Genomic DNA, 23,901 nt, shown 5'->3' on the forward strand with positions numbered 1-23,901 from the left:
GGAAGGAATTGAGGGAACCTGTCCTGAAGTGACATTACGGGACAAGCAGCCTGGAATGGAAAAGGAAAGAGATCAGTACAGATGAGTACAAGAGTAAAGCCCTCTATAGCCACCCCTGGCTCCACCCCTCACTCTACCCCTGGCTCCATCCCTCGCTCCACCCCTCGCTCCACCCCTGACTTCTTCACCCCTGTGACCTGCCAGACACAAGGCACTCAGCAAGTGTGCCCTGCACATCACATGACCCTCGTTCTTTCAGAACCCAAGACCAGCAAGTGTCAAAAGGCTATTATTTGCTCATGTAGCCTGTCTTCCTTGGACAATGATACGATCTGTAATAGGTAAGGCCCTGAAGGGAACAGGAACACCTCCTTTCAAACCAAGGAAATACTACGTGGTATGTGGTCATTTAGTTAAGCAGCTATGGGAAAAACTCAGAAGCAAATGAGACGACGAGATGACACAGATCATCAAAGCAGGTCGATCTTTCCACCTGCTGTGATTTGACTATTTCTCCTCTCTCCAATTCATGTTGACCTTTAACCCCAGTGCAACAGCGCTAGGGGTTGTGGGTTCTAGAGAGGCGCTGCCAGGGATAGTGGAGTACTATGGCTATCACAGGAGTGGGTTCCCGATGAGAAGGAGAGCCCTCTCCTCTCTTATCCACACTTGTCCGTGCCCCACCCCTATTTTCTCCCTACCATGTAAAACCTTGCTGATGTAGCAAGAAGGCCCTCGCCAGATCTTTGCAGCCTCTAAATTCTGAAAAATAATTGCTTTTCTTTATAAGTTACAGCCTGGTATTCTGCTTTGCCAACAAAACATATACCAGGACATCAGTCTCTGATGAGAGATGAAGGCAGACATGAGGGGCTCCAGGGGACTCTACTGGGCACCAGAAGCTACAGAGAACATAGAGTTGTTCCCAGAGTGGAGAGCAGCCTGTCCGAGATCCAGAGATCCCTGATGTCTCTCCTCTTTGCCCTCCAGTTCAGTCCAGCACTGCCACTGGGCTCCAAGGCCAGGGGAGCTGCAGGGGTAGAGTTCCCTGAAAAATAGCCGAGCAAAGGGGGGAAATGAATCCAGGAGAGATCCAATCCCATATAGTATGTTCTTCAAATGAATTCCATGTTTTAGGCACTTGATTTTTCCTAATGGTTCCTGTTACATGCTACAGTCGGGGATAATAGGTCAAACATAAATTAGAAAATTTTCAGGGGTTGTGACTTGGTTGGTGGAGTGCCTTCTAGGAGACACAGAGTTCTGAGTTAGTCCTTAGCACCATATGAAACTAGGCATGGAAGTCCATGCCTTTAATCCCAGCACTCAGGAAATGGAGGCAGAAGGACCAGAAGTTCAAAGTCATCCTCAGCTATGTAATGAATGTGAGGCCAGTCTGAAATACATGGGACCCTGCCCTCTCCAGGCCCCCTCAAAAGAAAAATGAGAAAAGCTTACAAAGTATGGCCAGGCATGGTAAAGCATACTTGTAACCTCACTTCTTAGAAGATGGAGGTAGGAGGATTGCAAGTTCAAGATCAGCCTGGGCTACATAGTAAGACTATGTCAAAATAAAGGAAGCAAAGGAAAGTTAAAATAAAGTGTTATAAAACTTAGTTTTAAAAATGAACAAAAATTTTAAAGTCTTAAGATAATTGCCTGACTTTGTGTTGGGATTGAGAGTGGTGATGTCGAATTGGTTTCTGACCAAGTTATTATGTTGGCTAACTTGGTTTGAGTCACATCATTGATCCCCAAATGGATTCAGGACCATGTAGTAGCCCCATTGTTTTCTAGGGACCCACCAGGCTACAGTGTTAAGATACCGAACTCCCCATTAAAATAAAGCTGGCCTGACCAGAGCAACACAACAATACAACACAACAAAACACAACAGAGATAGAGCAACACAAGCAACTAAAACTGCCTCAACTTCTTTGAAGCCATGAACAACGGTCAGCAGCCTGTGACCCCAGACCGCTGGTAAAAAATGCAGGTTCTTGGGCTCCACCCAGACTCAGGTGGATCAGTACAACCCAGGGCCCTCTGCTGCTGTGTCTACCAGGAGCCTTCATCCTCTTACACACACACGCACACACACACACGTACGCACATACACTTGAGCACACACACGTGAAGAAGGAAGGAAGGGACGGAGGAGAGAGAGAGAGAGAATATCTTTATGAGAAATTGTGTTTTATCTATTCCAGACAGCACCACCTCTCAGGAGTTGGTTACAATTCAGGGTACAGGGAACAGCTTTTCAGTGGCTTCAACCCCACAGGGCACCTGAGAGGTTGCTGGTCTCTCTCAGAGCTGGGCAGTTCTGTGTGCCTTTTGTTCCATTTTATTCCCTCATTGTGTCTTTTCCCCATAATGTTCTAGATTCTACTGAAGAGGCTTCTCCTCCAAACCCTTCCAGTTGGGTCCTGTTAACTTTAGGGTAGATCATCACCTCCCAATTCATAGCAATGGACCCTCAGTTGGAAGGAGGGACTCCAGGCCAACTCATACACAGCCTCAGGAGAGACTCTGATTATGAACAGCCCGGATGGAGAGTCACAGAATCCCAGAGGGTCTAGAAGTCTCCATACCCGACAAGTTCCTTTTTCGCTCAGCCACAGAAGTAGATGGTAGGGTTTCATGAGTAGTTTCTTGTGGGAGGGGGGCACTACATAGGATTGTAAGCCCTTTCCACCCCACTGTGGTCTCGGTAGACTAAGGAATAAAGCTTTGCCTGGCCAGAGCTGCAAGAAGAGCCATTGAACCATGGCCACTAGAACTAACGTGGCAGATGTGCCTGGAATATTTACCATGTCCTTTGCTGGCAAACTTTACCATGGCAAGCACCTGTACTGCTTGTAACCTGATTCTTGTGTTTCTGAGGCCTTCCAATACCAAGTGTGTGCCGGCCTTGAAATTAAAATATTAATAACTACTATATCCTGCCATCTGGTGGTAGGCACATGAAATGATGGCTAGAAAGTCCAAGTCAAGAGAAATGCAAGTTCCATTTTGGAAAAACTACTGAACACAAGCTGAGGAGAACCTATCTAAGTGTACTAAGGTCAGAACCTATCAAGATAGGTGATAGGAAGTGGTCATGTATAAAACAATAGTCACTTCATTAATAGTGGCTACACTATCTCACCAACCTTTATAGCATTTATTCCCCCTTGAAAGTTTGTTATAAAGTGGGAAAGAATTTTAAAAAGAAAGTCCCTGAGCCAGTACTGGATGCATAGTGATCGCTCACCTGTTAATGGCATGTTTATTACTTTTATTTTTAATTACATGTATGTAACGTGTGTGGTTATGTGTACATGAGTGTAGATACCAGCAGAGGCCAGAAAATGGAACCAGATTCCCTTAAGCTAGAGTGACAAGTGTTGTGAGCCACCTGATGTGGGTGGTAGGAGTCAAATTCAGGTCCTCTGGAAGAGCAGCAAGCTCTCTTGATCACCTGGAACCATCTCTCCGTGCTTTGAGTATTTATTCATAAGTACTGGTGGTTCTCAGGCATGATAGAGGATGCTCTATATCAGTGGTTTGCAACCTATGGGTCATGACCCCTTGGAGTATCAAATGACTCTTTCACAGGGGTCTCCTAAGACCATTGGAAAACACATATATTTACAATACAATTCAGAATAGTAGTAGTTATGAAGTAGCAATGAAAATAACCTTATGGCTGGGGGTCACCACAACACGAGGAACGGTAGTGAAGGGTTGTAGCATCAGGAAGATTAAGAGCTGCTGCACACAATGATGTCATCTCGTTGTTCATAGCAACCCTGACAAGCGAGAACCATTACTCTTCCTGGGTGGCTGATTAGACAAGTGACACTCAGAGATAAAGAGCGTTGCTGGAAGTTGCAGGACTCCTATGTGGAAAAGACGTCATGGCCGCTCACAAAACCATTGTGTCCCCAGACCCTAGCACAGTGCCTGGTGCATACCAGAGGCTTGGTGTGGACTGCAGAAGAAATGAAGATGTTTCGCAATGCTTATCAGCCAGTGGCCCATCAAACATCCCTCATTTTATTTTTATTTAGGTGTATGTGTCTATGTCAGTATATGCCATGTGCCCACAGAACCCACAGGCATCCGAGCATGGGAAAGTGGAATTACATTAGGCAGACATCAGCCTCCCAATGTGGCCACTGTTTAGGCTCTCTGCATAAACAGCAAGGGCTCTTAACCAGGAACCTTCTCCCCAGCCCCAGTCAAGCATCTGTCTTAAGGACAGTGGGCTAATCACTAAATCAGAAAGGAGGGTGGCATCAGATTTGAAACATCTTTAAGATCTGACAAAATGACTTATATAGTAAAGACCACAGCAAGAGAAACAGTGGTGTTATCTGGGTATATGGAAAGAATGTGTCCCCACATGCAACAGAAACAGCAAGGGTCCTGTGGACCCCACAGCAGTGAAATAGGCGATCAGAACCTGGCCTGTTCCTCTTGAGCTCTGACAGTGGAAGCATCATAGTGGTGGTATAGACACCTCCGCATGGGGACGTAACTGCCAAGGCCAGCTGGGGCAAGGCCATGGAGACAGCCTTCTGAAGGACACAGTTCCAACAGGCCCAAGGCAGCCTTTCACTGAGAAGTGCCCATGAAAACCCAGCTGTGTCTCCTGAGGAGGTGATGGCAATGGCTTCTCAGTTTCCTACTCCAGATGTATGGTGGTTTGAATAAAATGGCCCCCACAGGCTCACAGGGAGTGGCACTGTTAGGATGTGTGGCCTTGCTAGAGTAGGTGTGGCTTTGTCAGACGAAGTGTGTCATTAGCGGGTGAGCTTTGAGGTGTGTCTAATGTGACGTTCAGACCCAGTAGCTCTCTCTCTTTCTGCTGCCTGCCAATCCAGATGCAGAATTCTCAGCTCCTTCCCCAGCACCATGTCTGTCTGCACACTGTCATGTCCCACCATGATGATAATGGACTGAACCTCCGAAACTGCAAGCCAGCCCCAAATAAATGTTTTTCTTTATAAGAATTGCCATGGTCATGGTGTCGCTTCACAGCAGTAGAAGCCCTAACTAACACAGGGTTTTTCATAATGCCCAGATGTCTGGACTTGCTATGAGCTCCCCAGTACTCAACACCTTCCCCAAGGCCCACCACATGAAGAAGAGGGTTCATCAGATGAGCCCCACCCTTAATCTGAGACCCTCACTCCTTCCCGTGACTCTGCTTTTTGTACCTGTGTCCCTGTCTCAGAGTCCTAGCCTGGTAGAAGAGACCTGAGTCAAGGTACCTAACTCTAGGGAGTGAGATGGAGACGTGGGGCTGGAGGAGAGGACACTGGAGCCAAACGTTTCTCTCCTAGTCAGGATCGTGACTTGTGACCAGTGGCCCCCAGTGACCTCTCCCCAAGTGTATGGGACCAGTGGCCCCCAGAGACCTCTCCACGAGCATATGAACTCCTTTGCAACCACTGAGCAAGCTTCCCAGTGCAGGGTAGCATGGATGCCCTCAGAACTCCTCCAGCGTCCACAAGCGTGTAAGCCGAAGCAAATCCCAGGTAGATAGGTGGTGGTGTGTGGCAGTTCTTGTTTGCCACTGTCGTGTCTGGATAGTGAGATCTGGAAGAGATGCAAGAGAATCCTGATGGAAGACAAGGACATTAAGGACTCAAGAGAAGCAGCGCCCCCTACGTCTGTGATGCTGGAAATAGAGTTGCGGCTACAGTGCAGATTCCTGGCACCCAGGCATGGGCTACACCCGGCTAAGTGTATTGAAACCCCACAGTATAGCATTCACGTGTAAGACTCCCGATGAGAAGAGCTATCTTCTCCACCATATTTTTTCCCAGAGCATCCCACAACATGGGTTCTAACAGTTTGATAAGTTTACTACAAAAGTAAGTTGTGTGAGCTAGGATTTTAGGGAAATACTAGGTTAACTAAGGAAAATCATCCCTTATTATAACTCTGAATGTGTTCAACTTTAATCTCTGCTCTCTCTAAGCCTGTTTGACCAGGGAAATTCTGGAGGGGTAGGGGGAGGACCTATAAGTATGCCTTTCTATACAAATGTCCCATCCAACCCAATTCTTGGCAGTACTTACTTGTATCTAAAGCACGCCATCGATCGAAGGTGTAAAGTGAAGTATTTAAAAGTCTGGATAATAGGAATTGTCCTGTAATCTTTTAACATCTCAAATGTAACAGAAGCTCGATGCCTTTAGGTAGGAAAAAGTCACCTACGTGAGATTCCGTGGTCCGTAGCTCATCTTCTAATCCCTCTTCACCTGTGGCGTCGGAGCGCTCTCAGGTTGGGCCGGCTTCTCTTGTGTCCCTCTTGTGTCCCTCCGTAAACAGTCTACACTGCTGAGGTTTCTTCCATTCCTGAGACAGGAGCTCAGTACCCAAGAGTAGCTCCCTAAATATTTGGCTACTTTGCCCTCTGGCCAGGTTCTGGGAAATCAGATTTAGAAAACGAATTCTGTTTTCTAAATAGTAGCAAGTTTTCAAAACAGAGATAAAATGTGTTTCATTTTACTACAGCTCTCTGGCAAATACCCCAGCAGCCTCCTAAAGCCTCAATCCACTTCTTGGGAACCACTTTAAAGTCTCATTTCAGGGGGGCCCTGAAGCAGCATGTCCTTGATGCTTGGATGTAGACCACAGGGGAGAAAAGTGGCTGTTTCCCATCGCTCTCAGGTCATGACTTGTGATTCGGGGTCAGTGGGTGGGGAATGTGTGTGATCCTCGGTTGCAATGGCTGATCCAACCTGACATCCCAAGGTAGTACACGCATGAAACCCCAGCCCTCAGGAGGTTGGGGAAGGACAATAGTGAGTCCAGACCAGACTGGACTACATAGCAAGGCTGTTTCAAATCACAAGTAAACAACAACACACAAGACACCCAGCCCCGTTTCTCTCCCCCTCCCTCACCCACCGTTCCTACATTTGACTAGCGAAGGTGAAGTGTTTTGTGTGCTTGTATGCAGTATTTGAGATAGATGATGGGCACCAAAGCAGGAAGGGTTTCCTCTGAGGGGAGGACAGTGCCCCATCTATGACTGTTTGGTGCCTCTGTCTTTGTAGGCCCAATGCAGGCAGCCACTGCTGTAAGTTTATGAGGACTGTGGCTAGGGCATGGCCAGAAGAGAACGTTTTCCAGCCCCGCTCCCCGTCATCTGGTCCTTTCATTCTCCTCACCCGTCTTGTTCTGTGGGCTTCCCTCGGTGAGTCTCACTGGGATCCGTTATTGCTCTGAGGGGTAACAAACGGTGATGTTTCTACTTCCGGTCCTCCGTGTGTCTGTTAACTGCCTTCCTGTTGCACGACAGAGCTGGCCCTGTTTCTTCTGCATTCATCTCACTGAGGACTTGTTGCTCATGTTTTCGTCAGTGAGCTAGAGTTCTTGAAAGTCCTGCTCGTTTTGATGGTCTGATGACTCCAGACTTGGCCAGAAGAACCCTGTGAGCTGCCTAAGCAATCACTCTCTACACCAGCCCTGACCCCTTGGTGCTTTTTTATGAATGCTGTCAATTTCTCTATTAGAAAACTCCAAGGCTTCCCCGGTCCTGCTCCCCCAACCCCATCCCCATTGTGAAACAGGATTTTCCTGCCTGAAGATTTCGCCACTAACTAATGCAGCCCTGACCATCTTCAAACACAGGGCTGTTTAACTTTAACACGAAACACGGACAGAGTCGAGCAGTATGTGGGGGCCTGGGAGCGGGTGGCGCCTGCACTAGGTAGACTCAGCCATCCTAATGGTATTTGCTTTTCCCCTGTGTAAACCAAACTCTGGCTGCAAAGCTTAGCCCTTTGCTTCCCTGTTGCTGTTTATATCACTCCAAAGACAAAGCAAATTTGGACTCGTCTTAGCCATCAAGGGCTCCCACTGTAAGTTAGACAACTGCTTCCAAAAGACAAGCAGGAAGAAGGCAGGTAGATTGCTCCTTCGGAACTCAGTCTTCCCTCAGGGGCTGCTAGTTTTCTAACTTCATATATCATGCTGGAGGAGGGATGTTTCCCTTTTGCTCAGAGAGTTCCTTGTTCCAGGCAAGATGTGGATGGGATATTGATATAGGCACTGGGAATGGATTGAACTTGATCTGATGTGTATAAGGAAGAATAATCGCAGATATGGGTGTGTGCCGTGCAGGGGGGTGGGGGGGATGGTGAGTACATTGGTCCCACCCTGTTCACCTCTGGGTCATAGAACCTTGAACATTAGAGTCATTTGAGAGAAGGAATGTCACCAGGAAAGGAAATCACAGAGTGGAAAGAAAGGGCAGGACCTGAACCAGGAAGACTGTCCCACAGCTCAGGCTGACTCAAAAACATGGCTCTCGGGTATGAGATGGGACCTGAAGGAAAGTCAAGAGGTGAGCCCTAAAGGAGGCGGTTTGGACACTAAAGAAGTAAAAGCTACTCAAATAGCCTGTAATTGCAGGGTTTAGGAGAGCAGTGTGGATCCTGTCTCTCCTAGGACAGAGGGGGGAGCCTGAAGACAGCAGGAAACACACATGCAGTTAAAGGGCTCAATCTCTAGCTTGCCTGCCTCTGTCTGTCCATCCCCCTTGAGAAACGGGTGGTTTTGTAGGAGGAACGTTAAATCCGGGCCATTCCTGCATTTCTGAGCAATTTACTCTGTGACTCTAGCCCAGCAGAAAGTGCAAAAGGCTTTTATGCTTCACCAAGTAATAGCTCCCCGGGATCCAAGCAGCTGCTAAGAAGCTGGGAGGGACCAACACCGCCCCTACCCCCACTTCCCCACCCCCACCCCTTTGCTTCCTTTCTCCTCTTCTGGCTACTAAACTAGAACTCCAAAAGCTGGCCTACTCATTGCTAATATTCAGTTAGGACTCTCTGCAGTCTGTCTTTTTGGTTTCTCAAACACTGTTGAGCCCCCTTTTACTTTGTCTTAACTAGTTACCTTCTTACCTGGATTTAAAAAACAAGACTTAGATATTACGGTATTGCAGGTACTGTCAGTTATAATGTATATTTCCATCTGATCTATGAGTTAGGAGCAGAAAGTGAGGCAGTAGGGAGATAGAGCTAGGAGCATAATCCTAAAAGCCACTGTGTTTGTGTGTGTGTGTGCACATGTGTGCACATGTGCATGTATATGTGTGTGCATGCTTTTATGTGCTGCTACTTAAGCGTCCCGTCCCTTCTTTCTCTGCACGGCTGTTGTACTTTGGTCTCTGTATGTTTTTCACTTGATGTCATGATTGACAGTCCTGTACCATTGGTCTTATTCCAGAAACAGTTACTTCTTGGTGTTGCTAATGCCTGTGTTATGGCAACTAGATAGCATGTTTTGTGAGTGTAAGGTGTGTGTCTTTTATAATACAAATAAGGCATGGAGAGCTGACTACATCATGAAAATGGATCAGAAATGAATCTACGACGTATCCAGTCATAGCACATGTGAGGAAGATAAATGAAAGATAATCAGAAGGGAAGATGAGAGATGGCTGGGTGGCCAAATGGACTTGCAAATTCACTATGGGATTTGGTGCTTGGGAAAAGGGGGGATATGTAATCACTTCCCGTGCTGCTGGAAAAATTGGTACAAACGGGGTTTTCAGATGAATAGTCAGAGACTTTAGAATTGGCATCAGTGGGTTGCACTAAAGGATACTAAGCATTACCAGGGTCCTATTCCTACCAAGCTCCCAGGATTGAATGTAGTCCCTGTTCCTCAGGAGTATGTGGCAACCTCACTTCTATACTATGGTCGCATTGCCTCTTTCCCTCTTCTGTCTGGGACCAAGTCTCCTTCTGCCTTTGTCTTAGGAGCACAAACATAACTGAACTTTGCAACCTTCCCATAGTGAAGTTCTTAATTTGATCACTTCCACACTTGTTTAATTGCTTGCTTTGGCCATGGTAACAGTCACAGATCCCAAGGATTCAGTGGGTGTATCTTTTAGGAAACAACTTTTCCACTTACTACATAGGTATTTAATTTGATTTTATCACCCTGATAATTCGAATCCCCTGTACCAACCAACCAACCAACCCGCCTGTAATGGATAGCAGCTGCAGACATTTTCCCTATTGACTGAAGCTTATAGAGTATCATCCCGGGAGTCTGTGATTGAAAGGAAGAAGGGTGGGAGGCAGCCAGAGACAAATCATCTCTCCTCAAAATGAACTTTACAGACAAAGGCACTAGGCTGAAGGTTCCAGAGTCCATTCATCTCTGGAAACAGGAAAACCACTAAGAGGTCCTCCCATATCAACATTTGGGATTCACGGAGGAATTCAGCAGGCCAGAGTGGCCAGCTTTACATGAAAGATGATTGTTCAAAGGGAAGTGATGGAGAGAATCCAGCCTGGGAAGGGGCAAGGCACAGCGGGCAGATGGGAAAGAACTCCACCACCTTCCCTTCCCTAGGAAGCCCCAGGAGGCATAGTATTGACCTGTGAGCCAATGGAGCTCATGAATGATGACAGGGATTGTCCTGGCTGTGGAGATGGCAAATCAGGAGCACACTGGTCCCAGCTAACACTGGCATCTGCTCAGGCTGCACCACTCCAGCAGGCTGAATCAGGAAACACAGGGTCATCCATCTTTAATACTCACTGTCTATGGCTTATTTTGGTTCCCAGAAGAGATGGCTCATGTTGGCTCACAGTTCTGGAAGTCTCAGTGCATGGTCATTTGGCCCTGTTATTTGAGGCTGTGTCAGTATAGGACATCATAGTAGGACCATGTGACAGAAGATACTAGGTCACCTCATGGCAGTTGAGAAATAAGAAAAAGGAAATGAAAGAGAGGGCTGGGTCCAAATATTCTCTTTAAAGGTATGCCCCCTAATGATCTAACTTCTGTCCACTAAACACCACCTTCAAAAAAGCCCACCACCTCACAGTAGTACCACAAGCTAGTGACCAACCCTCCAACACATGGGCCTTTGATGGACATTCAGGATCCAAACTATTGCCATCTTAATACCTGAGGAAGTGACAAGGCGTTCTCTAGGAGTGCTTACACCTCCTGATGCTGAGCTGTGCTGTGTCCAGAATTTCTGGGTCCCTGGGGAAGACTACAGGCTGCTAAGCATCATGGGTCCCTTTGCTCCCGGCATTATTCCACCATGCTTTTCTCATCTGCAGATGGCGGTGGAATATAAAACTTAGATGGCTGAAGAAGGGTTTGTGTGAGGCAAGAGTAAAGAACGTTTGAGAACTCTGAATCCTTGACTTTAGAAACGTGAGGAGGGTCTGTCTTCCTGACTCACGTGCTATCCTTCGACCAGAACTCACAGCTCTTAATTTTGATTGTCTAGAAAAGTAAACTCGATTCTCACTAATATGACTAATGACATTCTCTTCTTCTTGCCCTTTCTTTTCCAGATGGTAACAAAAAATAATCCAGATGGGGTGCAGATGCTGTAAGATGATACAGAGGTAAAGTGAGCAGAGATCGCAAGGCCAGGGGAATCTGGAGCCACTGCGGAGTCTTGTGAAGACGTGGAAGTAGAGGAGGGACTCTGGGAGAGAACGGGCCAGTGCAGGAGGGGAGGACACACTAGAGGATGGGGGTGGATGGTCAAAGTCGATTATATACAGGGATGAAAATGCCATATGGAAAACCACTGTTTTGTCCAACGGCAAATGCTGAAGCAATAGCAAGAGTATAGACATGAATAAATCCATAAAGACAGTGTATATGGCAGCAGCTCTGAAAGTAACCTGGTGCAATTGTGCCACCATCAGTGCACGTAGGCAGCTCAGGCTTGGCCCACATTGCCAAGACACAAAGGCTTGGCTCCATTTAGCATTATTTAGGTGTTGTTTTTTAAATTTTTCTCATTGCTCAAAACTGTTAAGACACACCATGCCTCCTGGGGTCAAATTTACATTTCTCCCAAAGCCTTCAATGCAGGAAAAAAAAAAAGCTCATGTTATAAAGGACTCCTGAAGGACATCACCGACAATAAAGAGTCCACTCACCTTTCTTGTGACATTTCATAAAGCCTTGAGTGACGTGAGTCATAAGGAAAACAAATTAACTGATAATGAAATGACTTCCCGGGATGGGGTGGGAGAGGCAAGGCTGTGAGCGGGAAGCTCTGGCTTCAATTGATTCCAAACACACACATAAGCATCCCTCTCTCACAGCCCTGTGATGTTGGGCTTCATTCAAGCGGATTTATTATCTCCAGTATTGGTTCTCTACATCCATGGACTCTACAGCCAGGGTCCACCAACCTGAGATTCAAATATTCAGAAAAGAAACCAAGTCTGTGCTGAGCATTTGGACTTTCTTCTTGCTGCTCCCTAACCAGTACAGGCTGAAGATAATCCATATGACGTTTATCTTGCCTTGGGTAGAACAGAGAATCTAGAAATGACTTGAAGTGTAATGAGGTGTGTGCAGATATACCATAATTTCATATAGAAAATTTGAGCATCTACAGATATTGTTATCTATGAGAGTCCTGGAACTTAACCCCCAGTGACTGGTTTTTGTTTGTTTTTTTTTTTAACCTTACCACAGGCTTCATATTTATCATTTTCATGATTGCATACTATTCCATTGGAGAAATATACTGTTGGTACTTGGTACTTAACCCCTTCTTTCCCTGTTAGTGGACATTTTTTAAATTCATTTTCATTTTTAAATTCCATGAACTACTTTATAATTCCCCTATCCCTTCCTTTTTGGGTCCCTTCAGCTCTTTTCATTAGCCAAAGATTTGTATGCCAAGTATATTTATTCTCTTCCGCCCTGATGTCAACTTAGCTGATGGCTGTTCCTCTCACCCCCAGCTATCTCTTCGACCCGGTTCAAGTGCCCTCCCCTGGCTTTGTCAACGAAGTAAGCAGCTGCAAGTTGGAGGAGGAGGACACTGTCAGACTAAAAGGCACCCAGAACAGCGAGTTTGAGGTGCCCAGGAACGCGCTGCATGCTGGGAGCCTGACCAAGCCAGAGAACAGAGATAATATATCTGGTCTACCTCACCAAGGACCACTCCCTCAGGAGGACTCAGAAGAGAGACACTGTGCAGAGAAGCAGGGTATTGTCAATGGCATCAGCCCCACTGCCAGTCTGCATTTGGTCAGGCCCCACCAAGACGACGGTGGCTCCTGGGCCAGCAGCCCCTGGGCGGGCACTATAGACAGTGCTCACCCAGCTCAACCCTTCCTCGAAGGAGAGGACTGCCAGAAGCAAAGCCACACGGTGCCCACCTCGGAAGAGACCCAGACGCTGGGACACGGAGACTGCAGAGCCCCTGCTGAGGTCTTGGCGGTGGCTGACCACATCTTACACATACCAGCCCCAGATTACCCCCAGCTCTGGAGCCCTGCAGTAGACCGTGAAGACCCTGAAGAAAAGGATTATCTTTTTGAGAACCACTCTGAGGTGGAGCCCCTGCCGGCAATTCACCCCAGCATGAGTGAGCAGGGTTTGAACCTGCCCTTCTCCCTGAAGAGAAGCTGGGACTCACTGAATGAGGAAGGGCCAACAGAAGTTCTGAATGTCTGCTTTAAAGAAGAGGGTCCCACTCACCCTCCGTCAGTGGTGGATTCTAGAAGTGAGCGGGAAGTCCCCCACACCTACAATGGGGACAGGGACAGGGTTATGGTAGATGATGACGCTGAGGTTGCCGAAGCCCTTGCAGCATTAGAAGCTGCGACTGCGGGAGAAGATGCAGAAGAGGCAGATTAGGGGAGGGGCTAGGTGAAGGGCCCCAATAAGGTGAACTGCAGTCACACTGAAAGAAGCAGGTGGACACGGGGCTAACCACTCTGCGGGCATCCCCAGGCGGCCTCACTATCTGCACCACTTGTTTACATCTGTTCTCTCCCCATCGCCAGTACCTGTGCCAGGCTGCCGACTGTCTACGGCACCCCTCTGTGCAGCTGGACTCTAACTCAGAATGCTAGAATCAGAGTAAGTGTGGGCCATCATGACCATGTCCACAACAAATGCAGAAGTTAGGCAGCTTGCTTGCTGGCCCTGGAAGCTCCCCTGGAACATCTGTCCAGATGTGCATGAGAATGCCCTGATATATATCCCCGCACCCGATCCTAGGGGCACACAAACATGGGCCGTGCTATTTGAATGTATTTCTTTACCTTGTTTTTTGAGAGCCAAATATGTCACCCGACCTAGATAGGGTAACTATCCACTTAAAGTGCCTACTGTATACCAGAGGTTAACTTCAGGAACAGGCACCCAGGGAACTACTCACTAACCACTTGTTGGACATCAGGTTAAACTCTGCAGCTTTCAGGGTGAACCGGATGTGGCCAGTGAACAAATGGTTAGTCCTTAGCCGTGCTATGAAAACACCTTCACCTTAACTTTTTTTACACTATTACTTTTTAATCTCCTTTAGGATGCGGGGTCTGGCCAAAATATTTCTTAAAAATAAGTGTCATGTTTTAGTTTCAAGTTCATGAGTGTTTGGGAACAGCAAAGTCATTTATGGAGGGGTTTGTGTCATTAAATGTCTGGTAAGAGCATCACCACATCTATGCCTCTCCATCTTGTCTCAAACACCATCAGCAACCGTCGGTGTCTCCTCTAGTTTACACAGGATAGACATTCGTTTGTTGGAATGAAAAGGGAGGGGCCAGATGTGGCACCCCCTGTGTAGAGGTGGTATAGTCCCACTTTCTGCTCACACCAGGTTGCTTAGCATCTGATCACTTGGCCACATCTAGCTGGAGAGAAAAGAGTAGCACACATAATCAAGCTGCGCACTCGGGTATCCCACATCAATCTGGGATATAATCCCTGAGGATGGGAGAACAGACGTTGATTTCGAGGTGAGCAGCCTACAGTCTCTGCCATGTCAGAGGCTTGGTTTGCAAGAGGTCCGACGATGCTTCTCACATTGATTGTGGTCCAGAACATGCTTAAGTCTTTGGCCCAGGAAAAGGAAGTCTTGGCAGTTACCACCACCCCAGCTTCTGTCACACTCCCAAAATGGACACAAAAAGGAAATTCAGACAGGGCCTGGGTAAAGAACGGACTGATGCAGACAAGGCTGTCTGTCTGTCCCCAAAACATTGCACTAAGCATGCTCAATAGCTACTCGGCATGTCCCCTAAATTCCCCAGCACAGACAGCTCTCTCAAGTTGTAGGGCTTCATTTTCTGCAAAAAAGTTGCTTTGAGAAGGTTAACAGCCAATACTTCCAACCTTTTTATGAAAGAGTCTTGGCCCTAGTCACCCCCACATACAGGATTCACCAAAGGACATCTTTGAGCCGGCACTCTGAACTCAAAAACCGAAAAAACTCCCCATTCTGGTTTCTTCTATGGGTTAGCCCTACAGCCAGCAGCATCTTGTGGGTGTAGTGTGTTCTCAGGGGCGCTTAATCAGAAGAGTGAGGTGGAGACAGTGCCCTTTGGAACATCTGAGCATCTTGAAAGCACAGGGGCACCCAAAGTGAGGGACCAAGGTCAATCTCAAACATCACGGGTCTCTACAATCCGTGTGTGTGTGTGTGTATGTGTGTGTGTGTGTGTGCGTGTTGCACATGGAGATCAGAGAACAACTTGTGGAACTCGGTTCTCTCAACTGTACAGAGCCCAGGAATGGAACTCAGATCATCAGGAGTGGCAGCAGGCACCTTTACTGGCTAAGCCATCTCGCTAGCCCAGGATTATTTTATTTAATTATCATTACACACTGATTGCTCTTTTGAGTCAAGACTTACGTGTAACTTTTCACTGGTAGAAACGGAACTATCCTATACATAAAACTGTCATTTCTTGTTGCAGATTGTTATGATTGTCAAGGCAGGGCCTCAAAGGAATGAGAATTTAGGTGTCTTGCAGGGCACACAGTTTTTGTCAGTGCTCAGTGAATGATGCCATCTGTCATCTCCCGTCTCCCTTTGGGTCTCTCTCGTCAGTACATCCTTTCAGCTTGAGAGAGTTGTCAGCCCTGGGGAACTCAGCAGCAGTTCCTACGTGTAACTTTCTGTGCACAAGGAAGCACCAGATGCAGAAATATGAGGAAATATCTCCTGACTTGCCTGGCTTAGTCACCATTGGCCCCCATAGCAGGCAGGACAGCCCCTATGGTAGTCTGGACTTGAGGTCTCTTCTCACCAAAGGCACTCTCATCTGAACAAGTCTTTTTTTAAAGAGTAATTTTTATTTATTTTTGACAATTCATACATGTTTGATATACATACATATATTTTTTCTTGTTTGGGGTTTTTTTTTTAGTTGGTTGGTTGGTGTTTTTGTTTTTTGAGACAGGGTCTCCCTATATAGCCCTTGCTGTTATGGAACTTACCCTGTAGGATGGGGTTGGCCTTGAACTCACAGACGCACCTGCCTCTGCCTTCTGAGTGCTGGGATTAAAGGCGTGCACCATCTCACCAGCTTGTTTGCAATAAACACTGAACATAATCCAATCAAGCCTCCATCCCACTCACTCAGACCCCACCATAACCCTCCCACCTTCACATCCTTTACCTTTCTTTCTTTCTTTCTTTCTTTCTTTCTTTCTTTCTTCCTTCCTTCCTTCCTTCCTTTCTTTCTTTAAATTAAATAGCCCATTGAGTTTAGTTAGTGCCGCCAGTGGTGAATGGGCAACTTCCAAGTTGTCACAACCCAAAAGAAATATGTCTCTACCAGTGCCATAATTGCCAATAGCTCCTTGGCCAGGGATAGGGTTCCATGAGCCCACTCCTGCCCCTGCTGGAATACTGACTGGCTTTATCTCGCACACAGCTTTATGATGGAAAAGAGAATTCTCCCTCTCTGGTGTCATTTTACTTTTCCTCTAGATTAAACTCATCCACCTGAGTTTGGTGACAGAGATGGTGACAGATACTCCAAAGCTGACATTGACTTATGGTAAGTGCTCTCCCGTAAGCTTTTAGTTTTACTTTTGGCTTTCTGAGACAGAGTTTCATGCAGCCCAGGCTGGCCTTAAATTGACTGTGTAGCCAAGGTTGGCTTTGAACTGCTGATCCTCCACCTCCTGAGTGCAAGGAATCGGGTGCATGTCACCTGGGTATTTATGTACTGAGTGTGTAAGGCTCTCGTAGGTCAAGTTCCGGAAGGCTTAGGGAGCAGACTACTGAAGCTCACCAGCCTCTGAAAAAAAAAAAAAAAAAAAAAAAAACCCACATTGGTTGTCAGCCAGGATGTTGACTCAAGTTGACTCACCGGCCCCTTGAAGTAAACTATCTGCTGTCCGTCCCACAAAACCAACTACCAAACAGGTGCCGTTGGCTATGCTCTACAATCACATATGGCACAAGCAGTAACTAAGTTCCCTCTTGGCTGAATGAATGAACAAACCCTCTGCACATGGCCTGAGGAGACGTCAGTCAAGATGGCTGAATGACGACAGTGGCCTCGTGTCCCGGTGACATGCACGTATGTTTGTAGCCTGGCAGAACTCAGGCCCACACGAATCAGGTTTCCTGCAGGCATTTCACCCTAGACTGTTTACTCTGTTCAGACCAGGCTTTCTGGTGAGCCAGGGAAGGGCAGACACAAACTAGAACATTGAGTCCTTATTCACCTGACGGTGGGAATCGCAAACTCAGTCAGAAACCTTAAGAAAGCCAATGTTTAGGCTAAGGTGTTGGGGGTTTGGTGACCTCAGTTTTCAGTCATCTTTAATTTAATTTCTAAAATCCCAAAGCAGGAAAAGCACAGGACATATCCTGTGAAGAGCCCCCCACTGTCCTTTCTCTTGATTCCAAATGGTAGAGAAAGTACCTTGGGCTAGCTCTTTACATAAAGTTACAGCCAAGAGTCATGGTGTTCAGGTATCCAGAAGTTCTGACCCCAGGACACTTGCTCAACACCTCTCTCTCTCTCTCTCTCTCTCTCTCTCTCTCTCTCTCTCTCTCTCTCTCTCACACACACACACACACACACACACACAGGCTTTAGTCACACTGCTCCTGGAGTCCCCTGTGTCTCTTGCTATGAACCAGTGGTTTAAATTTCTTCCTCCTTCTTCCTTTTTCTTATCTCTAATATGGGGACACTCCTGCTTCCTAGCCTGAAAACATACTGTCCAGCTTCCCTGTGCCCGGGGAAGCACACACTGCCTTGTAAAGAAAGAGGAAGGAGAAAATGGATTTCTAGACCTTGGAATGCAGAGACTTGCTAGACCTTGAGGGGGTCCCTGGCGTCCACACTGTTGACATGGGCAGCACTGAGGCAGTGGCATCGACGGTAGACACCTTGTTGACCTCACACTGGCCATCAATAACAAATCTGGTACACTCACCCTACACAGGTATGTTATAACTAAGTGTCCTGTCTTCTTCTGGTATGAATTCCACCTCACAGAGCAATAGTAAGAGGAAGCATTAATTAAAATATCAGAGTTGAAAATTTCTTTCCCATACCACCGGGACCTGTGATACCTACTTCGGAAACCACTGGTTTAGAAGACCAAACGAACCCACATTTATAAAAGCTCTCTGTGAATAAATAAAACGAGGCCAATACTAACAGAACATACAATATCCCTGTGTGTGCGCATGAAAACACACACCCAACGCCAGCTGCCTGCCACTGTTCCCTCACTGGGGCTGCTGGGGAGCACTGTGAGGCATTTCGGAATAGTTAATAGGAAACTAGATTAAAATGTGACCTAAAGGCCAGAAAAAAAGGCAAAGAATTTCACTCATTTCCCTTATCAAAACTGACATTCCAATGTGGATGGGGGAGGGGTGGGCTAGCCTAATTAGAGCACTTAGTTAGAACCTTGCTACTTTGTGCTTTCCACCCTTCCAGAGGAAGAGTACCCACATCCCAGCACCCACATCGGGCCACCACTCACAACCACTGTAACTCCAGTTCCAGGGGATCTGACTCCATCTCCTGACTTCTGGCTTCCATAGGTACACACGTACACAATATAGACACATACATAAAAATAAATCTGAAAAAAGAAAGGAGAATCTTGACACTTTGAAAGTAATACATTTCTCATTATAAAATAATAACTGCCAGACAGTGGTGGTGTACGCCTTCAATCCCAGTACTCCGGATGCAGAGGCATCTGGATCTCTGCATTCAAGACTAGCCTGGTCTACAGAGCGAGTTCCGGGACAGCCAGGGGTATTACACAGAGAAACCCTGTCTTGGAAAACAAACAAATAAACAAAAACTTACCAGCTGGGCATGGCATGATGGTACACATCTGAAATCTCAGTTCTCAAGAGGATGAAGCTGGAGGACTGTGAGTTCAAATCCAACTTGGGTTATAATATAAGGAGATGGTATCTCAAAATGGAAGGAAGTAAGCCAGGAAGGAAGGCCAGACAGATGGACAGGAGGGAATGTAGTTCAGTTGGTAGAGTGCTTGGCAAGTGTGCGCAAAGCCCTGGATTCCATTTTGGAACCTAATAAAATCAGCTTGTGGTGCACACTTGTGATCCAGCCCTTGAGAGGCTGAGACAGGAAAAGTCAAAAGTTCAAGGTCAGGTCTGTAGATGTGGCTCAGTGGTTAAAAACACTATGGGACCCAAGTTTTGTTTCTCAGCATAAACATGAGGCAACTCACAACTTGAACTGCAGGTCCAAGGGATCTGATGTCTCGGTAGGAAACTGCACTCACGGGCACATCCCACATACAGATGCACATAAATACAAATAGTAAAGTAAATATTTAAAACATTTAAGGTCATCTTCAACTACATAGTTGGTTTGAGGTCAACCTGAACTTATAGGGCATCCTTTCTGAGAAAAAGAAAGGAAGGAAGGGAGAGAGAGAAAAAGAAAAGAAAGAGAGAGAAGCAAAAAAGGAAGAAAGGGAGAGAACGAAAGGAGAGAAAGAAAAGAGAGGGAGGGAGGGAGGGAGGGAGGGAGGGAGGGAGGGAGGGAGGGAGGGAGGAAGGAAGGAAGGAAGGAAGGAAGGAAGGAAGGAAGGAAGGAAGGAAGGAAGGGAATGCATGTGGCCCTCAGACATATATGTAGAGAGGGTTTCTCAGGTTCAAGAGAGCCAGCTGTGGTCTCTGGGTGCGGCTGAGATGCTCACCCTGTCTATACTGTTGATGACTGAAGAGCAACAAAAGGTTTAAATTACGAATTTGCAAATCCATGAGACTTGAACTCAAAAAGTTTCATGACATCAGCCGTAAGCCAGGTGACAATCTAGCAAACACGGGCATCGCAGTTAAACTATGGGTTCTTTCTCTACAGCCTGTTCATTTATAGCAAGATGAAGTAACTACACTGACACTGCTTCAAAATACCTCGCTGAACTGGATGCTTATTGGTTGGATTATTGACTCGAATCCTCTTCATCAATAGTATCTGATGTGAGCAGATGCTGCCAGTGCATGCTGAGATCTACTCCCCAGTCTCATCACCTGTAAAGCAGAGGTGATGCTCAGGCCTCCCTCCGCACCACAAGACCACACTGAGACACGAAGCACTTGTCACCTGCCCAGATCCAGGGAAAACATTACTTGGCCACTCAGCTAAGGCCACTGGCTCACTTTCGTGAGCCACACTCAACATCTTTTGAGTAACTAAGTCTTAGCTGCCATAGAGTAAAGTTCTCTGAGTCACTTCTGATGACAGTCCTCTCCACAGTGATGAACCTTTCCCACCCACATCGCCAGTTACACCTAGCATTAGATACAACACAGAGGCCCTTATCTGAGACAGGCTTTAATCTCCTCTGTTTCATCCCTTGCTGGCTAAAGCGCACATGCAGGTACTTACACTTTTAGGTCACCTTGTCCTTGAAGTGAGCACCTTATTAAAATGGATCTTTATTTTATTCTTCCTTGTCCCCAAATAAAATTTTATACAATAAAATGCACATTTGCTACACAATAGAAACCTGGAGAGGGCCAATAGGGCTGGATGGTTACTCTGAGAGGTTACATTTGGTTTTGCTTTTATTTAGTGTGGCTTATGTTTGATATTGCCAATGTTAAGATACATGTGCCAGGCGGTGGTGGTGCACATCTTTAGTCCCAGCACTTGGGAGGCAGAGACAGGTGGATCTCTGTGAGTTCAAGGCCAGCCTGGTCTATAGAACAAGTTCAAGGACAGGCTCCAAAGCTACAGAGAAATCAAAAGAAAAAAAAAAGATATCCATATGTAACTGGCTAACCTATGGATACTGCAATTTGAGCACAGTGTTGTAACTGTGAGGACATTTTGCTTATGGTTTGTCAGGTAGAATAACTCAATAACAATAAATCCAGTTAAATTCTACCATACTGAGATGCTCATCTCTTTTTAATGTTAGAATAAAATTACAGCTAGTCCCTTCTGTCATACTTATGAGTCCTTTCAGCCTCAGGGAAAGACAATGATTCACTCAAATAAGGTGTATGATCTGCTCCTAAAGATTCTGTCAGACCCAGCTGGGCTGTAGTCTTGTCTTAACCTAGCTTTCCCCTTAGGACCTCAGTCCGTCTTAAAAGGCAAAGCATTGTGATTGGGAAAGAACATCAACACACTCTCAGCATTTCGTCTCAAAAAAGAAACTGAAAGTCTAATTTTGTATAGTTTTGGTATTAAGCAAGTTGAGTGCCAACTCTATCTGGCCCTATACATGACACACCCAAGCTTGGGTAATGCTCAAAAATGCCACCTAAATATCTTCACAGAATTTGTAGGATGGGCAAGGATATCTGGATGCCCAACCTGTACTCTTACAGGATCTGTAGGAATGAACCTTGTGCTAAATCAAGGAGAAAGAGCACAGAGGGCTTGTGCTAAGGTGATGGCAGGGAGGGGGATTTAGTTTGCAAGACTGAAGATGGACCCAAGGCAGCTCTGCGGTCTGAAATGCTGTGCTTACTACAAGGGCTTTCAAAGGTATGTAGATCTGGGACCCCTCACCCATCTACCTTTCAGCAGGTAACTGTATTCATTGCCCCTTGTCTTAGTCGATGCTGTGAAGAGACACTAGAACCACAGCAACTCTTGCAAAAGGGCTCACTTACAGTGGTTTAGTCCGTTATCAGCACGGCAGATAGTCTGGTGGCAAGCAGGCAGACATGGTGCTGGAGGAGCTGAGAATTCTACATCCATATCCACAGGCAGCAGGAGGAGAGAGACACTGGGCCTGGCTTGAGCTTCTGAAACCTCCAAGTCCAACCCCAGTGACACACTTCCTTCAAAAAGCCCACACCTACTCTGACGAACAGTGCTGCTCCCTAAGCACTTGAACATAGGAGCCTATGGGGGCCATTCTTATTCAAACCACCATACCCATTGTATATTAGTTAATAACTCCATTACTATTTGAGGTCTATTTTTTGTATGTTTACGGTTGCAATAACAAGAGCTCAAACTATGTACGGCAAAAGAGATGCTACCACCATGGCACAGGGACAGGTGAGTCTGAGATGCCTGTCTTCCCTCTGCACGCTTCCTTCTATTCCTCACACAAGTTGGTCCCTCACAACTCCAGTTTGTAAACATCCCATGCAAGGGCTTCTTTAGGCCTGGTGGAAGTTAGGTCAGGGGCCCACCCTGAGCTGCAGAGGAACAGAGTACCCCACTGAGTCTGAAGGAGGAGCCATCAGTCCCTAAAGGGACAAGGGCACTCTTGATGAAGCCTGGATATCCCACTACACACTCTGTCTTTCACCCTCAGCTCCTCACTGCATCCCTGGGCTTCAGCATCTTCCACACTTGGTCCCTTCTTTGGTTTTCCTATGCGGTCCATGACCTCTAACTTGACTCAATTCAGAATAGGAAACTTACTGGCTCAGTCAGACTCTTGACAAAGCTGTGTGTGCTTGGCCAATAGAGAGAATGTGCACAGACCCACTACCAAGTTTAGTGGTTTGGCTAGAGTTTATCTCCACCATAACAACAAAAATGATTTGCAATGTAATCATCTGATGGGCTCGTGGAATTGTAGGAGATTGTTAGGTTATGGAGGCTCTATACTCATAAATAGACTATTGCTCAATTAACTGCGTTGGGTCTCAAGACACAATTAAGGAATGAACTGGGTCGTGTGAAGCTGCATTAGTTACCCTGAGAGCAGACTATTATACAGCAAGGTCGCCCTGGAGTTTGATCTCTTCTCTCCACCTTCCTTCGCCACTCACACACCCTCCTGCCATGGTGATGGGGCACCTGCCACGTTACAGTGAACATTAAAGCCTTCACTGAATGTGCCTGCCAAACTTAGACTTTTCACCATCACCACCGACACTTGGGGCCAAGAAAAGTCTTTTCTCCTTTAAAGTATTCAACCCCATGTTTGTTGTTTATAGCCACACGAAATGCAACAATAGCCACTAGAATATCAGTGCCCTCTGGATATCGATGGGGAGATGATGGCAGGCATTGTGATTTTGCATGCATTCCCTACCCCTTAAAAGCCCATAAGGAGATCCCTGCAGCAAGCTGGCTAGCTAGACTAGTTGAGTCAGTGTTCTCTGAGATCCTGCCTCAGTCAGTGAGGTGAAGAGCAAATTAAAGACTCTCGCCGGGCGATGGTGGCGCACGCCTTTAATCCCAGCACTCGGGAGACAGAGGCAGGCGGATCTCTGTGAGTTCGAGACCAGCCTGGTCTACAGAGCTAGTTCCAGGACAGGCTCCAAAGCCACAGAGAAACCCTGTCTCGAAAAACAAAACAAACAAACAAAAAAAGACTCTCGACATTAACATATGCGTGTACATACTTGGGTCCTCCATGCACACGGGGATGCACAGCACACAGGCATAACACACACACACACACATATACACAGCACACATACCCATGCAAAAGTAAATAAATAAGAAGTAAATCCACCATGAGAAGTGGCTCAGGAAAATGCCGAGCCTCCGAGAAGCTAAGAGCCCAGTTCCCAACACAGCATGAGTACTGGAACCCAAGCCCAACTCTACAGCAAATGCGAGGCTGCCTGAGTCCTAGTTACAACAGTCACACCATTTCCATTACAGGCTTAAGGCCTGGGGTTTCCTCCATCCAGTCACTCCTGCTTTC

At 46.6% G+C, this 23,901-nt stretch overlaps 1 protein-coding gene across 2 annotated transcripts in view; it reads left to right on the plus strand.

The window, feature by feature from the left end:
• Positions 1 to 14,493, plus strand: part of C6H4orf19 (chromosome 6 C4orf19 homolog) — an 83,348-nt gene extending 68,855 nt beyond the window's left edge. For both annotated transcript variants that reach the window (XM_057772402.1, XM_057772403.1), the window contains 2 exons: positions 11,337 to 11,390; positions 12,756 to 14,493. In XM_057772402.1, coding sequence (XP_057628385.1) covers positions 11,359 to 11,390; positions 12,756 to 13,656 — 933 coding nt within the window. In that variant the 5' untranslated portion in view covers positions 11,337 to 11,358 and the 3' untranslated portion in view covers positions 13,657 to 14,493. The remainder of the gene's footprint in view (positions 1 to 11,336; positions 11,391 to 12,755) is intronic.
• The last annotated feature ends 9,408 nt before the right edge of the window (positions 14,494 to 23,901 follow it).

This window comes from Chionomys nivalis, chromosome 6 (genome assembly GCF_950005125.1).
Source record: "Chionomys nivalis chromosome 6, mChiNiv1.1, whole genome shotgun sequence".
Classification (NCBI taxonomy): domain Eukaryota; kingdom Metazoa; phylum Chordata; class Mammalia; order Rodentia; family Cricetidae; genus Chionomys; species Chionomys nivalis.